Source organism: Enhydra lutris, unplaced genomic scaffold, assembly GCF_002288905.1.
Source record: "Enhydra lutris kenyoni isolate GAN:26980312 unplaced genomic scaffold, ASM228890v2 scaffoldscaffold37, whole genome shotgun sequence".
NCBI classification, from domain to species: domain Eukaryota; kingdom Metazoa; phylum Chordata; class Mammalia; order Carnivora; family Mustelidae; genus Enhydra; species Enhydra lutris.
The window spans coordinates 32064476-32086243 of NW_019154121.1; the positions used below are offsets into that span (position 1 = coordinate 32064476).

At 45.4% G+C, this 21768-nt stretch overlaps 1 protein-coding gene across 7 annotated transcripts in view; it reads right to left on the reverse strand.

Moving 5' to 3' along the window:
• LOC111154348 (non-SMC condensin II complex subunit G2) overlaps window positions 1-21768 on the reverse strand; it is a 63779-nt gene that overhangs the window by 28974 nt on the left and 13037 nt on the right. For all 7 annotated transcript variants that reach the window (XR_002641081.1, XR_002641080.1, XM_022513904.1 and 4 more), the window contains 9 exons: window positions 21280-21374; window positions 19771-19840; window positions 16847-16933; window positions 13727-13822; window positions 12576-12701; window positions 7417-7596; window positions 6038-6190; window positions 1635-1857; window positions 1311-1408 (listed from right to left, as the gene is read on the reverse strand). Coding sequence is in view for 5 of the 7 variants with exons in the window: in XM_022513904.1 (XP_022369612.1) it covers window positions 1311-1408; window positions 1635-1857; window positions 6038-6190; window positions 7417-7596; window positions 12576-12701; window positions 13727-13822; window positions 16847-16933; window positions 19771-19840; window positions 21280-21374 (1128 nt within the window). In the remaining 2 variants the exon portion in view is untranslated. The remainder of the gene's footprint in view (window positions 1-1310; window positions 1409-1634; window positions 1858-6037; window positions 6191-7416; window positions 7597-12575; window positions 12702-13726; window positions 13823-16846; window positions 16934-19770; window positions 19841-21279; window positions 21375-21768) is intronic.

The window sequence follows — 21768 nt, forward strand, 5'->3', positions numbered from 1 at the left end:
GTGGGATGCAGGCTGGGACTGAGGCAGGGTCAGGTTGATGAAAGGACCTCACCTTGGGGCCTACACGCAGGACTAGGTCTTAGCAAAAGGACAGACTGTTTCTTGCAACTTCTTTGAAGGGCTGGTTACCTAATCTATTTGTGTACTACAAAACTACCCCCAAGTTTTAGTTTAGATGTACATGAGCGTGAGAGCTTGTTTAAAAGCTTAAGATACTGCTTATAAATAATGTGTCTGAGTCTTCAATTTCTTGTAAGTGGTCACTCTGGATTCTGAAGAAATAATAGCTAACCAGTCCCTTTAACTCCTTTTTAAAAATTTTTCAATTTATTTTTTAAAAGATTTATCTATTTGAGAGAGAGTGTGTGTGCAGGCACACACACAGGCAGGGGAAGGGGCAATGGGAGAGGGAGAGAGAGAATCTCAAACAGACCTCCCAGCTGAGAGCAGAGTGGACTCACGTTCCGTCCCACGACCAAGGTCATCACCTGACCCGGAATCAGAAGTCAGAGGCTCAACCGCACTGAGCCACCAGGGGCCCCAATTTAATTACCTTTTAAGAGACAATTCTAGGGGTACTTGGGTGGCTCAGCTGGTTAAGTGCCTTTCGCTCAGGTCACGATCCTGGGGTCCTGGGATAGAGCCCCACATCGGGCTCCATGCTCTTTAGGGAGTCTGCTTCTCCCTGCTTCTGCCTCTCCCTGCCACTCCCCCTGCCCCTCCTCCTGCCTGTGCTCTCTCTCTTTCTAAAAGAAGAAGAAGAAAAGGAAGGAAGGAGGGAAGGACGGAGGTAGGGAGAGAGAAAAGACAATTCTAAATAAACCTCATTCCTAGAAATTCAACCCCCAGATGTTTCTAGTAGAATTTCACAGCAGTGACTATGAGTAAATCCTTAACACTAACACCCATTAATTACAAAATATGGTAACATCCAGAATCCAATCCAGGTGTACACTACACCCAGGCCGAACTGAAGTATACAGAGAAGCCTAAGGCAGAGAAAATTTGGGACAAGGTGTTACCAGTAATAAATTTTCCTCCGTATTAAATCCTACCCAAACTCCACAATGAACTACAAAGGATACAGAGCAATTCTTTCAAAAACGTTATTTATGATCCCCTACAATAATCCACTGAATTATCTATCAATACTGAAGAAATAAATGGGAAATCAAAATATTGCCGATGTAACAGTCTACGGAAATGCCAGTGCTCTGCCCCTCCCTAGCCACGGGGCACGGGGGCCTTTCTTCCTTGAGGTAACATGGCCGCAGGCGCGGCTCAGCCAGGCCAAGCCTGACCACACTCACGTTCTCCTTCTCCCTCTCCTCATGGCCCTCGTGGCCCTCGCGCACAGCCCTCCGGATGCAGGCGTTTAAGCAATGGCGAATCACATGAATCAGTTTCGCTAAAACGTTAAAACAAATCAGTAATTAATATACATGTTTCTTCAACAGAAATATTTAACAGTAAAATCAGAATCCCAAACAATTAAAAGTATTATTTTAAAGGAAATCATTAGGAAATGCACTAAAAGCGTGAAGCTGATTAGCACGAGCCGCGCGGAGGCCACGCGACATTGATGACGCGCTGGGGAGGCGACGTGAGGGGCGCTGAGCCGCGGGCGCCCGCACCTATGTTCGTGCAGGCGGTGTGCTCGTGGGCGTGCTGGTAGAACCTCCTGGCGGCCGCGTGGTTCATCTGCAGCAGCGTGACGCAGCGCTCACACCACACCTCCTCGGGCTGGTTCACGGGCAGGAAGGAGTTGAAGATGAGGCGCGCCAGGCGCTGGGACACGGGCCGGGAATCGGACTCCAGACGCACCAAAATGTGCTCCATGGGGCAGATTTTCCAAAACTGCGTACAGCACACACACAGGAAATAGTCAACTGCCTCTGTAATCTTGAAATACTTTAAGCAAAATTTCCTGAGAAAAATCAAAAAGGAACTAATCTTTATATTCAAGAAAACTCATTTTAAATGACTGGACCAGAAACCGTGACTCTTCCGTAGAGAAATTAGAATAAATCCATATTTTAAAAAGCACGGACTTATAAGGAAACAAAGTAGAACACTGTTGGGAGGGTTAATTACAACGAATTAGTATCATGCTTCGTGTAGACTCTCAAATGATAACTATAATTACCAGTCTCATAATTTAAAAACTTCCTAAAACACCATAACTTTTGGTGCATTAATGTGAAAAGTGAAGAGAAAAACTTACAACAGTTTTGACACAGAAAGCTAATGTGGATACGCCATTCCCTATGTCGGAGACACAGAGACATCACTCCTGAACCCCGGGAGCACCTGACGTGGCCCAAGGCCCATAACAGGCAGCCCCCTCGGGCGCATCGCTGCCTCCCCTCCCCGGGGCCAGCTTGCCTGGATGACCACGCCGGCCTCCTCCTGCCCACCTTACGGCTGCTGTGCGACCACAGCTGTCCCAGAGTCCCTCTGCTCAAGAGCCTCAAAGTTGTCTACCGCCTGCAGAAGAGGCCCAGGCTTCCAAGCAAGACGTTCCAGACAAGAGAAACGTGGTAGTAGAAAGAAAACCAACCCCAGCGGTGAAGTGTCCCAATCCTGTCCTAGGCCCTTCTCTGCTGGCGATCCTGTGCAAACACCGACACGCGGCAGCCCCCTCCTCTGCACAATGAGGGAAATACCGCCGACATGCATTCTCCTCAAGGACCTGGCTCTAACGATCTGTCCCCTTCCCAGTGTTTTCAGCGGCAAGTTTGCCATCAGCACTTAAGTATTTTCGAGTCTCTCCAACTCGTAAAACAAAAGCCTCCCCCACAAAACTCTGCTCGAGTTTTCCGTCTCCTTGAAGCTCACCTTCCCTCCTGCCCCGGGACCTGTCTCTGCCCCCACCTCCACCTCCTCAGCCACTTACAGCCCCACCCACAGCGGCAGGGCTTCCACTCCCACTGAAACGGCTCACGCCAAGGTCAGAGTGGCCCTCTACTGGAAACCCCGGAGACCACGTCCGCACCTCCCCTCGCAGGAAAGCCCTGAGCCTCTGACACGACAGGTCACTTCCCAGAAACCCCCGGGACACTTCCACTTCCACACCTCTTGGCATTTCGGAAAAAGTTACTGGAGCAAAGACACCAAACACTTCTACTCACAGTGGTACTGGGCAGGCAAAGGCACCCCCGTGCTGCCAGCCGTGAGTCAGGCACACAGGATGGTACGGTGGCCCAGCTCTCAGCTCCTGCCCCACCAGAGGCGGGTGGCTTCAGAGCGGAGAGCCCACCGTCAGCTAAGTACAAAGCTAAGTGAGCTGGCAGGTAGGCGACCGGAGACTTCTACTCAAGGGTGAGAGGCGGTACTTTCAAGGTTCAGGAGAAGAAGGCAGTGTTGAGTGTGATCCGTCCGGCGGCTCTAACGACGTCCCTCTTCCCTCACCTCCCCTGCTCCCTTCCTGCCCGCGTGTCCACTCTGATGGGCTACTGGTTGTGTGGCTGTGGATGTGAGTGCTCTAAGGTGTAATCCTGAACACCACACCTGTGGCTAACAACAAAGCCAGCAAAAAACACTTGCCCAAACACTCAAGCACACCTAGCTTTGCAGTGAGATTTCACAACCACTGCAAAAGCAGATTCAACCCAAGACCAAAACGGCCAACGAATGGGCTCGCCATTCACCTGCTGCGCTGTGCTGCCGGCAACATCACAGAAGATGGGTGACAACGGTGTGCAGCCCTGCGCTGATGCAGAACGGAGGCAGACGGCTCCAGAGCGCTGAGCCCCTCTAGCCGACAGCGCCCTCGAGAGGAGCATCACATCGTCTCCATGCGAGGACTCAGGGGTCAGTTCTGCGGTGAGTAAACGCCAACTTCAGAACATGCACAGCAAAAGAAGGAAACATCCCAGAGGAAAGGGAAAGCCTCCACTTGAGGACTCAGGGAAGCAAGTCTCTTCAAGACTCGAGACCTCAGAGCTCCAACCTGGCTGCAGGAGAGAACCAAGAAACATCCCAGGTCCCAGCACAACAGCCCCAGCCACAGAGCCAGCCTGAGAGGTTCTCCATGGTCTGTCCCCAGTCACAGTGAAAAGGCTGACTCCTGAGCCTTCACGGAGACTACACCATCTCGAATGCGAACTAGCCACTGGCACTATTACCAAATGCCAAGGTTCCGGGGTGATTCTTACAACTAACATTTCCTGCACATCTTCCTTTCCAGAAACTCCCCATATTAGCTTGTTTTTCTTTGATTCACTTTTCTTAAATAATGCAGAACAATTCTGATTGGCACGGGATTCTGTTATTTGTTTCAATTACCCAAGGTTTTACTTTACCCAAACACATCACCAGCAGGTTGGTTTCTCCGACAGACAAGACCACAGCAAATCGGTAACTGGTCTTTGGCTCCAATGTTGTGTGTGCGTTACTAACACAAACATGAGCGGCGTGTGACGGCGCAGCAGGGGACCCCAGTCGTTCCGACACCATGGACGATCGGCCACTCCCACTTCCAGTTAGCTGCCTCCCGACCCTTCCCGAGTTCTCACAGCTAAATCACTCTGGGCCTGGCTTTTGAACAGGTAAGACTGAAGATGAAAGCACCCCAGTTCGACATCATGCTTTCTTCTTGCTACTCTCCTACAGTCCAGACTTCCCGGTCAAAGAACTTCTGTCCTCATCTTATCTGGTCTCCTCCAATTGTCCTGAGTAGACCCTCAAGTAAAGAGAAAACGCTCCTCTCTCCATTCCTCGTCAGTCATCACAACAGTCCTCTGCACGGCAAACACCACACTAAGCCAAAAGTTCCATCTCAGATTCAGAACTACTCTGTTTTAATAAGCTGTTAATAGCAAATGGGGAAAAAATTGCAGCCGGCTTTTTTGTTAAAATGGACACGCAGATTCTAAAATACATGAGGAAACGCAGAAGACCTAGAGCAGCCCAACAGCGCTGCAGGAGTAACGAAGCTGGGGCACGCATGCTCCCAGACCTCACGGGGGCCTGCAGCAGCGCAGCCCGGGGCCTGAGGACCCACAAACACGTGGAAGGGCCACAGTGGAGCCCAGAGACAGACCGCACGCGGTCCAACGACTTCCAACAAAGTGACCATGGATGGGCACTTGGGTGTGACTTGGGGCATGTGTGCTGCAGAGGTCATGTAAAATAGTCTTTGGTTTTTAGTTTGTAATAAAAACTCATAGTTCAAAATTCATAAAAACCATAAAAAAACAAAAAATAGGTATTCTGGATTCCCCAGTCCCCCATCCCTAGACATCCAATCCCCCTCACCTAAGGCAACTGTTACTAATTTCTCATTTCCTTCTAGGAATATTTTACACCATCTGAGCAAATACATACATATGTAGTGGTGGCCCACAATACACACATCTACACCTGCTTTTACTCTTATCCCCGTGGAATTTCCGCATGAGCTCATTCCTTTTCACGGCCACACAGCATTCTTCCATTGCATGAACACACCATAGGTCTGTGTGGCTAACCCTACACTAATGGATAGGACAGGTAGCTCCCAAACTCTATGCTGGGACAAACCAGCGTTTTAAAGTAAATTTCAGAAAAATACCGCATGGAAGAAGAAAAGATAGAGTGCTATCAAGCGAAGTTAAAAACCTTCTAACTAACGTTTTTTGCCAAAAACTGATAGGACTCAAGCTAAAAGAGTAGACCCTCACTTCAAAAGTTTACACCATGTTCAAATGTCCATCATAACACAATTATCTCCTTGCTTTCTTCTGTAAAAGGTGAAGGGAGTTCTCCCAGTAATATTAAGTAGTTACTGAGTGCCAAGTATTACAATATTTGAATAAAAGCTTTCACGGACATGATAAAAATATAATTTAAGGTGGGGGCTGCTTACATTGTCTTTCAAAAAGAAAACACACATCGATGAGATTTCTAGGAACTTCAGTGAAAATCACAAAATAAATTTTATGATGCAATAAACTGGCAGAACAGACCAGACAATGACTGGTTTAAGTGTGATTACTAAGACTCTTGAATTAAAATTACTTTGTCTTCTTCAGTGATAAAGTCCTGCCTATCCTACCTTAGCAGCCCGCACGGCCTTGACTTTCAGCAGCATGTCAACAAAAGCCACTCTCACTTTCTCCGAGTTGTCGTGGAGACTGTGTCTCAGCGCTGGCAGAAGCTGCTCTAGTAACGGGTGGCTTAATTTGTTATCCAAAATTATTGGCAGACACTACCAAAAAGGAGAAATATAAACGATTCAAATTTAGAACATAAACAATGAAAAGTTAAAATAATTCCGTTTCATCCTTATTAGTGAACTATTAGTGAAACAAATAAATATACCTACAGAAAGTAACACTTTCCTAAAAGGTTCACATAAAAAGCGTACTTTTAATGAATTAGTAAAGTTTCAACACTGATAACCAGTTCATCCGTTGTTCTGTCCAAACAAAATTAAAGCAGTTACAAAATAATCCTGCAATGCTTTCTCTTAGCCAAATTTTAAGGGATTTTTTAGAGATGAAAGACACAGAACTACTACTGGTGGAGAGAGCTCCAAAGCCAATTTGTGTCGGATCCAACGATCCTTTCACATTTATTTTGTAGCCCATGAATTCTCTTATCTTTGACTCCATCCTGCACGAAAGTCAGAGGGCACAGAGCCTCCCTATTGTGGGAACACAGCCACACGCACCTCAGACGGGCGGTCGCGTGCCCGGCCCGTGCTCAGACCAGTCACCAGCCAGAAGATCTGATACACTCCACCTCTGCTTTCCATTTATTAGGAAAAAGGATTTTTTAAAGAGACCTCTTTTTTATAGGAATTACAGTGGACACACAATGTGACACTCACGTCAGACGCACTGCATGGCGGCTCGACAATTCCGCACGTCATGCTGTGCTCCTGATGGTAAGCGTCGTCACCACCTGCCACCACGCTACGATATTATCATCATTAAATGGGACAAGACCTTGTATTTCAGCCATCACACTGAATTATTTATAGACAAGCTGATACAGTTTCGAAGTAATCAGTAGTGGGAGACGACGGACTGGCTGAAGATGAAGCCAGACCACATGTGTCCCTGATAACCGCTGACACCGGATGATGGACAAAGGACAGTTCCGTAGGTTCTTGTTAAAAGTACATATGGTATACCAAAACGGTCAATTTTACTGTATAACTTAAAAAATTTTAAGTACTACACACAACAAAACACTGAGCACCACCCACCCAGGCTATACACCAGAAACTGGAATTATTCAAGTAGGCCTTTTTTGTAGCCCACACTTTCAGTTTGGTTTTTAAAACTGTTACTTTGGATGTACAACAAAAATGTCCATAGTAGCATACCTATACAGTAGAATCATGGGTAATTTAAAAATTGTTCTTTCTCTGTATTTTCTAATTATTCTATGATAAATAAATACTGCTTATGTCATTTTAAATACTACCTTAAAGACAGAACAGCGCACGTCAGCTGAGCTTGTGTCAAATGCCAGTTCCCCAGTTACTTTCTTGAGGAGATCAATAAGAATGGTTGGAGGCATCATTTCCCAGTATTTGGAAGTTATTTTACAAACACCAAGGATCCCTGTAGAACGGACCATTGGATAAGGATCTTCTAACAGGCTCTGTAAGTTGGAGGGGGAAAAGACTTAAAAATCTTAAATCAGCTCCTTTATACCAGTATTTGCTCTACACATTAGTACTCTATGCATTTACAATGTAGCAGACATTTCAAGTCACAGAAACACCGGTCCTAGTCAGACTCACATACCTCTTATTATTTACCATCTCTATAGCTGAGCACTTAAAGAGGAGAATCCAGACATGTGTGGGACCATATCTGTCAATTCCATCTACAGGACTTTGCCAACAGCAGAGTCTCAAATACCATCCCCACATTCAGTGAGGTACGCAGACAACGATCCTACAGACGCAGCCTACGTAAACCACTTTTTTGAATTTCTAAAAATGCTGTAATGCACTAAGCCCAGAATAAGGTAAATCTACTTAACGAATTAAACCAGGAAATGGTGATCAGGGGTTGCTAACAATACAAAAAGATGGGATGCCTCGGGGGCTCAGTGGGTTAGGCCTCTGCCTTCAGCTCGGGTCGTGATCTCAGGGTCCTGGGATCGAGCCCCACATCAGCTCTCTGGTCGGCAGGGAGCCTGCTTCCCTTCCTCTCTCTGCCTGCCTCTCTGCCTACTTGTGATCTCTCCCTCTCTCTGTCAAATAAATAAATAAAATCTTAAAAAAAAAATTATTAAAAAAAAAAAGAGAGAGAGAGAGGGCACCTGGGTAGCTCAGTCGATTAAGTGTCTGTTTCTTATTTTAGCTCAGGTCATGATCTCAGGGTTGTGAGATCGAGCCCTGTGTCAGGCTCCACACTAGGTGCGGACCCAGCTTAAGATTCTCTCTCTGCCCACCCCCCCCTCCAACCCTCCCCTCCTCCTCCCTTCCACCCTCTTTAAAAATACAACAAGAGGGCGCCTGGGTGGCTCAGCGGGTTGGGCAGCTGCCTTCGGCTCAGGTCATGATCTCGGGGTCCTGGGATCGAGCCCCGCATCGGGCTCTCTGCTCAGCGGGGAGCCTGCTTCCTCCTCTCTGCCTGCCTCTCTGCCTGCTTGTGATCTCTCTCTGTCAAATAAATAAATAAAATCTTAAAAAAAAAAAAAAATACAACAAGAAACAAGATATTGTAGATCTTGGGGCGCCTGGGTGGCTCAGTGGGTGAAGCCTCTGCCTTCGGCTCAGGTCATGATCTCAGAGTCCTGGGATGGAGCCCCGCATCGGGCTCTCTGCTCAGCGGGGAGCCTGCCTCCCCGCCTCTCTCTGCCTGCCTCTCTGCCTACTTGTGATCTCTGTCTGTCAAATAAATAAAATATTTTTTAAAAAAAGAAAGACAGTGTATATCTCTGGATGGAAGTACACAACAGCTCCATGAAGAATCTGACACAACAAACAAAATCCCCACAAAAATAACTGATCAACTCTAAGCTACTGATATCCAGGAAAGACAAAAGGCAGAAGAACATCATAACACCACCACAGGGATATGTTCCAGAATGCGGGGCACCTGGGGGGCTCAGTCAGGTGAGCCTCTGCCTTTGGCTCGGGTCATGATCCTGGAGTCCTGGGATCGAGTCCCACATCGGGCTCCCTGGTCAGCGAGGAGCTACTTCTCCCTCTGCCTCCCTGCCCCCCCTGCTCTCTCACTCACATTCATGCTCTCTCTTAAGTAAATAAATATTTTTTAAAAATGCAAGAAACAAAATAATAATTTGGCTTCTTCAACAACAAAAATAGTAAGCCAGAGAGAGAGAGAGAGAGAGAGACTGAGCCTACTGGACTTACCAGTACTGGGTCTTATCAATATACTGGCTGATCACTGCACGGTTCTTACTTAGACACAGACTCAAACAAAACGGGGAAAGGTGTCACTGAAGTATCACTCAAAAGCAACGACACAGGGATGCCTGGCTGGCTCAGTCAGGGGACCATGTGACTCTTGATCTCAGGGTCATGAGTTCAAACCCCATGTGGTGTAGAATTTACTTAAAATAAGAATTAAAATTTTTTGTGTGGTTAAAAAAGAAAACGCCCAATATTTGACAGCATTAAGGAATTCTTTTTCATCTTCCTTTAGTTGTAATGATGGTATGATTATGCTTTTTTAAAAAGCCCATGTTTTAGCGACTCCTATGAAGCATTTAGAGTTAAAATGAAGACACCTCACATCTGCTTCGAAATCAGAAGAAATAGGTAAGGCTCGGGTCAGCAAACACGAGCGCGGAGACAGTCGATACTGAAACTGCATGCAGTTTCACAGGGATTCAGTGCACCAGACTCTCCATGATCAAGTGCAGACTTTTCTATCACAAAAGTTTAAAAGCACAAATAATTCTTACTCTGTAATGAGGGGAAATAAAGTCTTCAAGTTAGGATAAGCACTTACTTCCTCTCCCCAAAATCTGACCAAAATGACAAGGTCGTAAAAATAGTAACATTGGAAATGAGGGATTGTTTTTTATTATTTTGTTCATTTATTTAGGGGGGGGAGGGAGAGTGCAAAGCAGACTCCCTGCTGAGCAGAGAGCCTGACACGGGGCTCGATCCCAGGACCGAGATCATGACCTGCGATGAAGACAGAGACTCAACCCACTGAGCCACCCAGATGCCCCTACAATGAGGGATTTCTACAAGAAGGAAAGTAAAAACAGACTTCATGGAAGGAAGAGCAGAAACGGTTGTGACCCAGACATTCCTACGCTCTTCCAGAGCTCAGACTTGCCCAAACCTGGTGTCATAAACACAGACGGTGCAAGGGCTCCTGAGAGCTCCCAGCATTTGCTCCCACCGTAAACCACCTGCCAGGGAAGAGCTCTCAAAAAAGGCCTTAGGGGACCAGAGGAGCTTAGAAAAGCCAGCAATAACTCAAATATCTCCACAGAGGAAAGAAGAAAGGAGAGAAAGCTACCAGGAGGGGAGTCCCTTCCCTATCTGGTCACCTTGGGGTCACTGGCCTGCCACAGAACTCGAGGGGAACCCCATGTGCTGAGAAGCCCTGTCCCCTGTGCAGAACCACCCAGGCGCCCCTGAGCTAAAAATGTTTTTTATGTAACTTTTCATTGAGACCTTATCACAATCCAACAGAATATTATTTCCAGGTTTAAAGAAGAAACTGTGGGGGCGCCTGGGTGGCTCAGTGGGTGAAGCCACTGCCTTCGGCTCAGGTCATGATCTCAGGGTCCTGGAATCGAGCCCCACATTGGGCTCTCTGCTCAACGGGAAGCCTGCTTCCTCCTCTCTCTCTCTCTCCCTCTCTCTGCCTACTTGTGATCTCTGTCAAGAAAATAAATAACATCTTTAAAAAAAATTTAAAAAATAAATAAATAAGTAAGAAACTGTGGGGAGTGGGCTACAAAACAAGATGTGCGACCCCACGCTCCCAGGGCTCAGGAGCCCCAGCCGGACACCCACGGAGGACTGCTCGTGTGCTCCACTCAGGGGCAGGAGGGCCTCCGCACACATCCTGTGAGTCTGAGAAACGGCAGGTCCAATGCAGGACCCGCGTGCCGGCTGGACAGGCGGCACACACTCCGTCACCGCACCCCAGGCAGACACGTAGACCTTTGAAAACGTCAGTGTCACTGATCTGGACACCTGGGTTAAAAAGAGCAAACACTGGGGCACTTGGGTGGCTCAGTCGGTGAAGTGTCTGACTTTGGATCAGGTCGCGATCTAAGGGTCCTGGGATCAAACCCCAAGTCAGGCTCCCTGCTCAGCAGGGGGTCTGCTTCTCCTTCTCCCTCTGCCCCTCCCCCAGTTCATGCTCGCTCACTCTCTCTCTCTCAAATAAATAAATAAAATCTTTATTTAAAAAAAGAGAGAGAAAAAGAAAAAAGAGGAAACGTTTTTCATCGTTTTTTGGCTAAAAACTATCAAAATCTAGTTTTGATTTGCCCACCAACATTAGCCCCACAAAATTAATGATTCTCAAGGGGAATCCTAAGTAAATACGCATGCGGCTAAGGCACTTACAGTAAAACAGGAATGACTGTCATCTAGGTGCGTGTGCATCTACAGGCAGGCGCGAGTATGTACGTGCACACACGTGTGGACGTGCGCAGGGCTCAGTCTACACAAACTAGTTACACTATTATTTCAACTTGCTACATGTGTGAGATTTTTCATTCAACAAACAAACAAACAGGGGCACTGGGGTGGCTCAGTCCGTAAAGTGTCTGACTTTGGCTTGGGTCGTGATCTCGGGATCCTGGAGCTGAGCCCCGCACTGGGCTCCGCACTCAGCAGGGAGTCTGCTTCTCTGCGCTCTCTCTCAAAAAAAAAAAAAAAAAAATCCTGAAACTTCAAACAAACAAACAAAAGGAAGTGCTATAGGAATGTCATGGATAACCAACTTTATCATGGCATTTTTGTTATCACTTCCTAAAATTTTATTCTACTAATTACAACAATAAATAGTATATTTTAGCTTATGTTAGGAAGCACTGAAAATGTAAGGGAACATAGAAAAACAAGCAAAGGCTAGCACTTTCCAGCCAGGGGGGAAACCCCCACAGCACCCTAACGTTCTCACGTCTCATTTGATAAGTTACTGCGACAGGCGCTCGCAGGCTCGCCTGAAGACACCACAGTGTGTTTATCCACACTGCTCCACGGGCAACACCAGCATGACCGAAGCGCAGAGAGAGACCCAGAAAAGTGAGCGACTTGCCCAAAGTTACACAACTATCAAGAAGTGGAATCAAATCTGCGTGGGACCTACTGTAACCACAGGTCACACTGCCGACCTGTGCTGGGGAGATAAGAATATGCGTAAACGTTTAAAACCATATAGAGTAATAAATAATGAGATGTTCCAAAGGTGACAAAGAGAAAAAGAATAAAACACTATTGGGTCCGCGCTGTCACCGGAGGCGCTGGGAGGGGGGGGACGGACATGGATTTCTGTGAAGAATGTCACGATCTGGAAAGCCTGCCATCCAACGGCAGCACACAGGTAGTTACAGGGGAAGCCAGCACCCACACCAGGCCCAGAGGGAGGGGACATCACAGCGGACCAGCCACACACAGTACGTACATAGAGCTCTTCAAACTGCTTCTGAATTTCACTGTCCATTTCGACAGCACTGAAATTTGGATCTCTAACAGGAAATGCTTCAATGAACAACAGGGCAGCATTCGCCCGGACTTCAGAGTTTCGGGCCTAGAATAAGGAAAGAGTGTTTCAGGGTCGAAGGAGCAAACATTCAGAGGCTTCCAGGCAGATTTTCTAAATAACGCTTCTGAAGTATCTCAATACAGACTTACAAATTAAAGACAACCACAATCTTTTAACTTTTAACTGACCGAACTTAGACCTTCCGTGAACTAAACCAAACTCTTGGCTCAATAATGACAGATATTCAAAGACCCAGGGGCACCCGAGTGGCTCAGCTGGTTAGCATGTGACCCTTGATCTCAGCTCAGGCCTGGATCTCGGGGTCTTTAGTTCAAGCCCCACACTGGGCTCCATACATGGAGCCTACTTAAAAAAGGGAGAGAGAAAGAGTACAAACCATGTGTTTTGGGGGCACCTGCAGGGCACAGTGGGTTAAGCTTCCGACTCTTGCTTTCAGCTGAGGTCATGACCTCATGGGTCACGAGAATGAGCCCACACTGGGCTCCCTAGTCAGTGGGGCGTCTGCTTGAGATTCTCTCCCCAGACTCTTCCCTCACATGCTCTCTCTCTAAAACACATAAATCTTTAAAAAAAAATAAATAAAGACCCAATTCCTCACCTCAAAGTCCACCCTCTGTCACTAAGAAACGGTGACTCTCTCTCTCCCAACACTAGATTTACCACGGTGAAAATTACTCATGTTCACTCCGGCATGGAGTGAACCTGGAAGGCTGTCATCCTGTGTGTCAGTCGTCTGTAGAAGGTCCTGAGGGCCAGGATGGTCCACCTCAACTATGCAGACCCACAACGTTTCCACTGGTTTGCGTGGCACGACAGACCCCTTCCCACCATTTAGGCTGTGGAGTCAGCTGAAAGCATTTTAAAGTCCCAGTCTAAAGGGCCTAAAAATGTTTTTAATGATAGAAAAAGACACTTATCCCCAAATTTCACAAAGCCCCCAGCTTCCAGTCTTATTTATACTGCCTTATCACAATTCTGAATTAGAGCACAATAAATCCCAAACCATAGTTAGCATGCTCTCAACACGGACGGATGTCGAATAGCTGTACCTTTAGTCCTCTCCAGAGGATGGGTTTGTATAACCTGTAAAGCATCTCTTCCACTCCCTGACGAACTTTCTTTTGATGATGAAAATAACTCAGCACCTAAGAGCAAAGAGAAGAAAAGAAAGGTAATGTTGTTTTGGGGCATCTGGGGGTCTCAGTCATTTAGCCTCTGCCTTCGGCTCAGGTCATGATCCCAGGGTCCTGGATCGAGCCCCACATCGGGCTCTCTGCTCAGCGGGGAGCCTGCTTCCCCCTCTCTCTCTCTGCCTGCTGCTCCCCCTGCTTGTGTTCCTTCTCTCGCTGTGTCTTTCTCTGTCAAATAAATAAATAAAATCTTAAAGAAAGAAAAAAAGGAAAAAAGGTAACGTTTTTAAAGAGAGCATTTAAAATCCTACTTTGAAGAGAGGCAGGTTGTCCTCTCCACCAAAAAGATGCTCGTGCTTCACAAGTGTTGACAATCCTTTCTAAGAGAAGATACCATGATGGATGTACTGACTGTACTAGACACGTGAGAGAAATCACATGAAAGAAGCCGATGGCAGAAATAAAAAAGATCAATGACCTTGGGTTATAAAAGGTTTGGGTTGTAGTTTCTACTCTTCTACCAACAAATAACCTCAAAACAAGTTCACTGAGACTTCTAACGCTCAGGGTGAAGGAGAAAAGGAGTGTGTGTAAAGGAGCCACCCTGAATGGTCTCTATGGCCCCTTTTGGCTCCAAAATGAGCGGCTCTAAGTCTCTTTGGTTCCAAGAACCTACGACGAGCACGTGAGGCAGGCATATGTCTCCAATGGGGTGTCACTGCTCAGTGGCCCTTCACGGTACCAGCTTAACCCCCAAGCTTGTGAGTAACTGGAGAACAGGCTGGGTGGGCGCTCAGCCTCCAGCCCTTTGTCCTTCTCCCGCCGCCCCCTTCCCTAGCCTGAATCTGCCCGCAACTCTTCCGACTCTCGCCGTTGGCACGAGTCAGTTTCGCCTCACTTCCTTAATTCACCACTCCTGGAACTAAAACTTCATTAATGAAAAGGGGAAAATAAAAGTTAAACAGGTTATCCAACAATAGATTATACTTTAAGTGAACCTGAACCAATGTTACCCTAAAAGAACTACAGTCTGGGGATTATTTCTTCTGATTGAGAATTCTTTATTTGGGAATTTTTATTGATGGTGGTAAGTGATATTAGACTAGTTCTTCTGTGTGTGTGTACAACATTATCAAGTTTCAGTATCAATGGTATACTCACTTTACAGAAAGTTTTTTTTTTTTTTTAAGATTTTATTTATTTGAGTGAGAGCAAGAGGGCCCAAGCAGGGGGAGCAGCAGACGGTGGAGAAGCAGGCTCCCTGCTGAGCAGGGAGCCCAGTGCGGGCTTCATTCCAGATTCCTGGAATCATGACCTGAGCCGAAGGCAGACGCTTAACTGACTGAGCCTCCCAAGTACCCCAGGACGATTTCATTTTTATTTACTTATTTATTTATAAGTAGGCTCCACACCCAACATGGGGCTTGAACCCACAACCCTGAGATCAAGAGTTAAGACCAAGTCAGACACTCAACTGACTGAGCCACCGAGGTGCTTCCTCACAGAAAGACTGTCAAACTGCTTTATCGAGTTATAAATCCCATACCATAAAGCCGGCTTTCTGAAGTATACAACTCAGTGGGCTTCACTATATTCACAGGGTTGGGCGAGCATTACAAGTACCTGATATTAGTAGATTTTCGTCGACAGTATGGGGATTTTAACTTTCAAATTAACATGTGAAGTGTTTCATAAAGCTTCCTTCAACATATCAGTAATTTATCATACAAATTTGATGTTTACCAAAAAAAGGGATTTGAGGAAGAAGTCATAGTGTGTTATAAGCAATGATAAGAATTAGAGTCCAGGAATATAATGCATTAAAAAACTGAAATTTAATATTCTTTCTTTTAATTCTTTGTATTTCTCATAGTTTTACCAAACAGAGATAATCTATACTTACAATATTTTATAATATTTTAATTACTACCAGAGCAGAAAACCAAATGTGAAAAAAAATGTCTTGGGGGAAAAAGAAGTCTTCACTTATTTGGTACCAAGAAGGAAGCAATTATGTCACAAATTCATCCAGTTGAACATGCTGCCGTTCTTTACAACTAAAAAGAATCTGGAACAACAAGTAAGTGACCCAAGCTGACCTACTCAATGGGGACAGGCAGCACCTGGATACGTTAATCTCTGAGTTTCCTCTCTGGATGCCTCAAACTTAAGTATCAGTAATGTAAAGAAATGTTTTCTTATCTGTTCAAGCTTAATATAATTAGTATATTTACATTCTACAAATAATAATTTTACTACATAAGAAAGTAAAGAGACAGTCTTTGTTCACTCAGCTTCTTAAAACACAGTTGCCAAAATCAGCAGCAAACACACACGGCATCACTCCTGGGTCAGGACACTGATCTTGTGTCCCGAAAAGACCACATTTTCCAATTCCTACTGCCAAGGTCATTATGATTATCCAACACCTAACAGCGTCTTTATGACACGGATAATAAAGCCTTATTTAGTCAGATCATTTACAACACAAGTATGAAATTCATATCTAAATTTTGAGAGCAACTTTTTAAACATTTTTAATTTAAGTAAATTCGATGCCACATGTGCGGCTCTGTCTCAGTTCCCTGCAATCAGGAGTCACACGCTCTACTGACCGGTATCCCTGAGATTAGCTTTTAAAAACAAAATTCTTAATCTTAAAAGAAACTACCCAAACATTTATTCCATTTGGTTTATAGAATATCAAAATGGAAATTGATTATGAAAGCAAGCAATAAAAATAATCTCAATATTCTTTTTGAAAAACTGGTAGTGGCACTTAGTAATGATTCTGGACATTTTTATATCAAAGAATTCAAAGATTATTTGAATAACGTTCTGACTCTCTTAACAACACACTTTTCTTCTTGTTAAAACTGCCAGCCACCAAATATCAAGATTCTGAGAAAGCCCTTTTAAGCTGATGCCTGTGAGGGGTTAAATTAATTTTAAAAATTAATATAAACAATAATCTAAAAACAGAGAAGATGAGACATTATCTAAAAAACGCAAGACTGCTGGGGCAAGCGCTTTGCTCACCTCGCGCACTCGGGAGTGCACTGGAGACCGGCGTGGAAGGTGGACACCGTGGTGCATGAAGTCCTGGATGCAGCCGTTCTCGATGGTCTGCAACGGCAAGCACAGTGTTAGCTCCGAAGGATGAGGGGACGGGCAGCACAGCCGCTGGAGTCGGCTCTACTCATCCTCTATTCCAGGAGGAAAGCACCAGAATCCGCTGCTCAGAGCTCTCCTGCTTTAAATCTATCCCTCTTAGAACCCCTTTACCTTTGACACTCCTTTAGCTTCCTCTATCTTTGATGAAACATCAAGTCTGTGCTAGAGAGCAGGCAAGCTTCCCCCTACCCCTTGAGGCTCGTGCAAGCCAGACGGCTCAGGGACTCAGCGTGGCCTGAGGGCCTCTCCTGGAAGTCATGCTGACCTAGAAGACCTCAGAGACTGGATCTGTCCAAGAGCCTCCCCAGGGTGATGCTGAACTACATTAAGGTGGGGGCCAGGACTCTGGGTGACTGAAACGAGCTCCTTGAGGGCCACCTTGGGGAGGGAGAGGGCTCGGGGTGGGTGTGGGTCGCTCTTCGGTTAGATCACAACACCTACATACCTCCAGAGCTAGGCAAGGAGGCAGAGCCAACCGCTGGGAGCAGCCCAGTGGACCTTCTGGTCTGTTACCCTACACTCTGCCCCACTCCTGGGGTCCCATGGCTTTAGGGAAGGACACAAGGAAAGCCTGCTACTACCACCAGCCTCCTTCATGATCTCTGAAATACTCCCTTCACCCGAAGATAATAACAAACCTCAGCATCACCACACACGGGGAACCACACGGACTCGTGACGAAGTGGGGTGTGCGGCACGACCTGTTGAGTGTTTGTGCCACAGAAGTCGAACCTTTAGAGTTACCTCCCAGAATACGGACGTTCTACAGGACAACTGACTCAGTTACTTCAAAATACCCATGAATGGTACAAGTTTTAAAAACAGAACACGAGGGGGGAGGAATGCTCTGAGAGTTAAATGACATAACAAGCAAACGCCATAGGAGACTTATGGGATCCTGATGCCAAAAAAAAACCAAAAAACAAAAAAAGACACCTTTGAAACAAAGCAGAGAAATTTAAATATTTTCAAAAACACCCAGAAATTGTTAATTTTGTTAAGTATGTTAATGGCATTGTATAACCATATTCCTTAGAGATGCAGACTGAAGTACACAGATATGCAATTTCACATTTGGAACTTCCTTTAAAAATCTGGAGGGAGGGAAGAAGAGAGGGAGAGCCTGAGAAGTACAAAGAGCACTAATTTGGTACAGACTCCAATGGTTGTTTTTAACGACTAACACCCATTATTTTTAAAAATTGAGCTTTATTCATTTTTAGTGATTTCTATACCCTAAGAAGGGTTCAAATCCCAGACATCAAAAGTTACACACACCACCGACAGGGTCAGCCAGGCACCCCTACAAATATCTATTTTTAAAACCACTATTGGAGGGCGCCTGGGTGGCTCAGTGGGTTAAAGCCTCTGCCTTCGGCTCAGGTCATGATCCCAGGGTCCTGGGATCGAGCCCCGCATCGGGTTCTCTGCTCAGCGGGGAGCCTGGTTCCCCCTCTCTCTCTCTGCCTGCCTCTCTGCCTGCTTGTGAGCTCTCTCTGTCAAGTAAATAAATAAAATCTTTAAATAAATAAATAAAACCACTATTGGAGAAAAGGGGGACAAATATTCTTTCCCATAAACCAAGTATCATGCAGTAATAAAACAATGAAGAAACGTACAACAATGTCCTGGTTTTGCCCTTTCCTCTACAATATTTCACACTGCAAAATGATCGTATTGTCAGTAGAGATACGAGCGATCAAGTTTTATCTCTAGAAGTGGAAGTCAGTGATAAACCAAGCTTGAGCCGCACAGGAGCAGAGTGGACAGAGGCAGCTCCAGACAGCAGTCAAGCCCTCTCCTACCTACCAGGTCAGCACCTGCTCCCCGAAGAGCAACGACTCCTCTTTGACTTAGAGTAAAAATTTTACTCTTGGAAAGAAAATATGTTTGAGAATGTAGTATGAGAAAAACATAAAGGACATTAGACAAAAACACTTTCTTCTGATATTTTTCCAAAAGGGCCTTTGAGTCTTACTGTGACTGTGAATTACACAGCCACATCTTCATAACGCAGATATTACAGGCTGTTCAACATTAGCCATATTCAAGAGGAATGTCTTTATAGTTTCAAAAACAGTGTAACTAAAACATAAGGGGTAGTTGGAGGTTCCAGAGCAGCGCGGCCCAACAGAAACAGAATCCTAACCACAAACACAATTTTTAAATTTTCTAGTAGCAACATTAAAAAAAATAAGAAATAGGTAAAATTATTTTCGTAATACATTGTGTTCAGCCCAAAATAGCCAAAACATTATCATTTCAACATGCAAGCAATATTTTAAAAACACATTCATAGATATTTTACACTCTTCTCTCTCCACTGTATCCTCATAATCTGGTGTGTTTCTCATACAGTACATCTCAGCGCACACTGGACACATTCCCAGGGCACGGCCGGACAGCACAGGTCTAATAAAGCTACCAAAATGACAAGGGACATCTCAAGGAGTGGCAGGAATCCTGGGTCTGTGACTGAGCATGAAAATACATGGGAATGACAGTGAAATCTCAGTCCCATGGAGTCTCATTATCTGACTTTATTTTCAGAAAAAGCATCAACACAGATTTTTAAAATTTTTTTAAGGTTTTCTTTTTTCCTTTAAGTAATCCCTGTACCCACCGTGGGGCCCAAACTCACAACCCTGAGATCAAGAGTCGCACGCTCTTTCCACTGAGCCAGGCGCCCCTTCAACACAGATTTTAAATGACTATCCACGATGACTTATTTAGTAAATAGAATACAACAAAAATAAATATTAACATTTAATGAAATGAAAAGAAAATACCTCCAATATTTTCCCTGAGGCCTTTTTCCAAGCTCTGAAATAAACTTCCGCGATGTGTACCATCAAAGATCTATGGGGGGAGAAAAAGTTAATGCAAGTTCAAACCATTAGACTTTTTTTTTCAAGTTTATATATTTTTAGTAATCTCTACACCCAAGATGGGACTCGGACTCCTGATCCCAAGATCAGGAGGGCACACTCTTCCAACTGAGCCAGCCAGGGACCCCAAACCATCACACTCTTAATGTATGTCAGTCCAGGCTCCCTCCTTCCGCAAAGAAGGAGAAATGCCATTACAGACTCATTGCCCGTCAAGTACCTACAGAGACAGGTTATCTACCTGTAGCAGGAAGGAGAAAAGGGAAGAAATTCTAAGAAGGGAAATTGAAGTATCAAACAATCTTCTCCCTTCTCGGTCAAGGTTTCCCCAGAACTTTACTATTTTCTGTGAAATTCTGAGAACATAATGAGAGCCAAATTCTTCAGTAAAAAAACATGTTTAATTTTATAAATACAATTTTGATTCGGGAGTCAATTTTTTTTTAATTTTATTATTTATTTGACAGACAGAGATCACAAATAGGCAGAGAGGCAGGCAGAGAGAGAGAGGGATAAGCAGGCTCCCTGCTGAGCAGAGAGCCCGATGTGGGGCTTGATCCCAGGGCCTTGGGATCATGACCTGAGCTGAAGGCAGAGGTTTAACCCACTGAGCCACCCAGGTGCCCCCGGGAGTCAATTTTTGACTTCCCAGATGACTGATTCCCTAAAATACCAGAGTTGATTTTTCAACCAGTTTAGAAATCAACTGTTTCAACCCAAATACTCTGCCCGTGAGGAAACGGGAGGAAGCGCTCCAGCGAACAGGGAAGCTGTGCCGCAGGGACTGGGAACCACGCTCGGCTCTGCACAGACGCCCAGCCGAGCCGGCCTCCAGACGGAGAAACTCCGCAACCAAGCGCACCTCTGGAGCAGAGGGTTCCCCGGCAAACGCGCTCTGAGCGCTGCACCTGATGAGCAGCACTCACTGGCTGTGGGGGCTTCCCGAGGCCGGGAGCTCAGGCCGGCGAGCGCACCCCTGGACTCCTGCCCTGAGGGGCTCTTCCCACCACCCCACAGCGCTCCGTCCACAGGGAACTGGAAGTGTACGTTACAGTCACACGGTATCGGAAGTGCTGGTGACGTGGAATTTACAGCGACCGAGGCTAAGGTTTGACTGGTGAATAATTTGACTATTTAAAGAACGATCACAAATTAATGATCTCAATTTCAGTGTCATTACTGAGAAAGAATGATGTCCGAAAGCGCTCTCCAGCGACATAACAGTGCGTGATAAATACACAGTAAAAACAACAGCACACAGTAAACAGCACATAACAAATAATATAATCTTAAGAGATAATTTTTAAAGCTTCCAACACATTAATATAATTTTTTAAAAAGTCAGGTCAAATGGAATATTTCATAATCAGATTAAGACAGCACAAAATATTAATTGCCTTTAATACTTACTTTTGTAATCCCTGTAACTGGTTTTTAATGGTCTCATGGATCATTTTAATAAAATTTATATTCCAATTGAAGAGAGAACTAAGGAATCTTCTTCCCTATAAATTAAAAAAAAAGATATAATGTTGAGGGGCACCTGGGTGGCTCAGTGGGTTAAGCCTCTGCCTTCGGCTCAGGTCATGATCCCAGGGTCCTGGGACTGAGCCCCGCATCAGGCTCTCTGCTCAGCGGGGAGCCTGTGTCCCCCACTCTCTCTGCCTACTTGTGATCTCTGTCTGTCAAATAAATAAATAAAATCTTAAAAAAAAAAAAGATATAATGTTGAAATTGCAACCAAATAAAAAGTTCCTGATAACTAAAAAACAAACAATTCTTTGGATGTTCAGTAACACGAAAGTCTGTTATTCCCAGTGAAGGAAGCAGACATAATTGTAACTCGGGACAGCCATCTGGCCTTGGAGTGACAGAGCGGGGCAGCAGGGCAATGGCCAG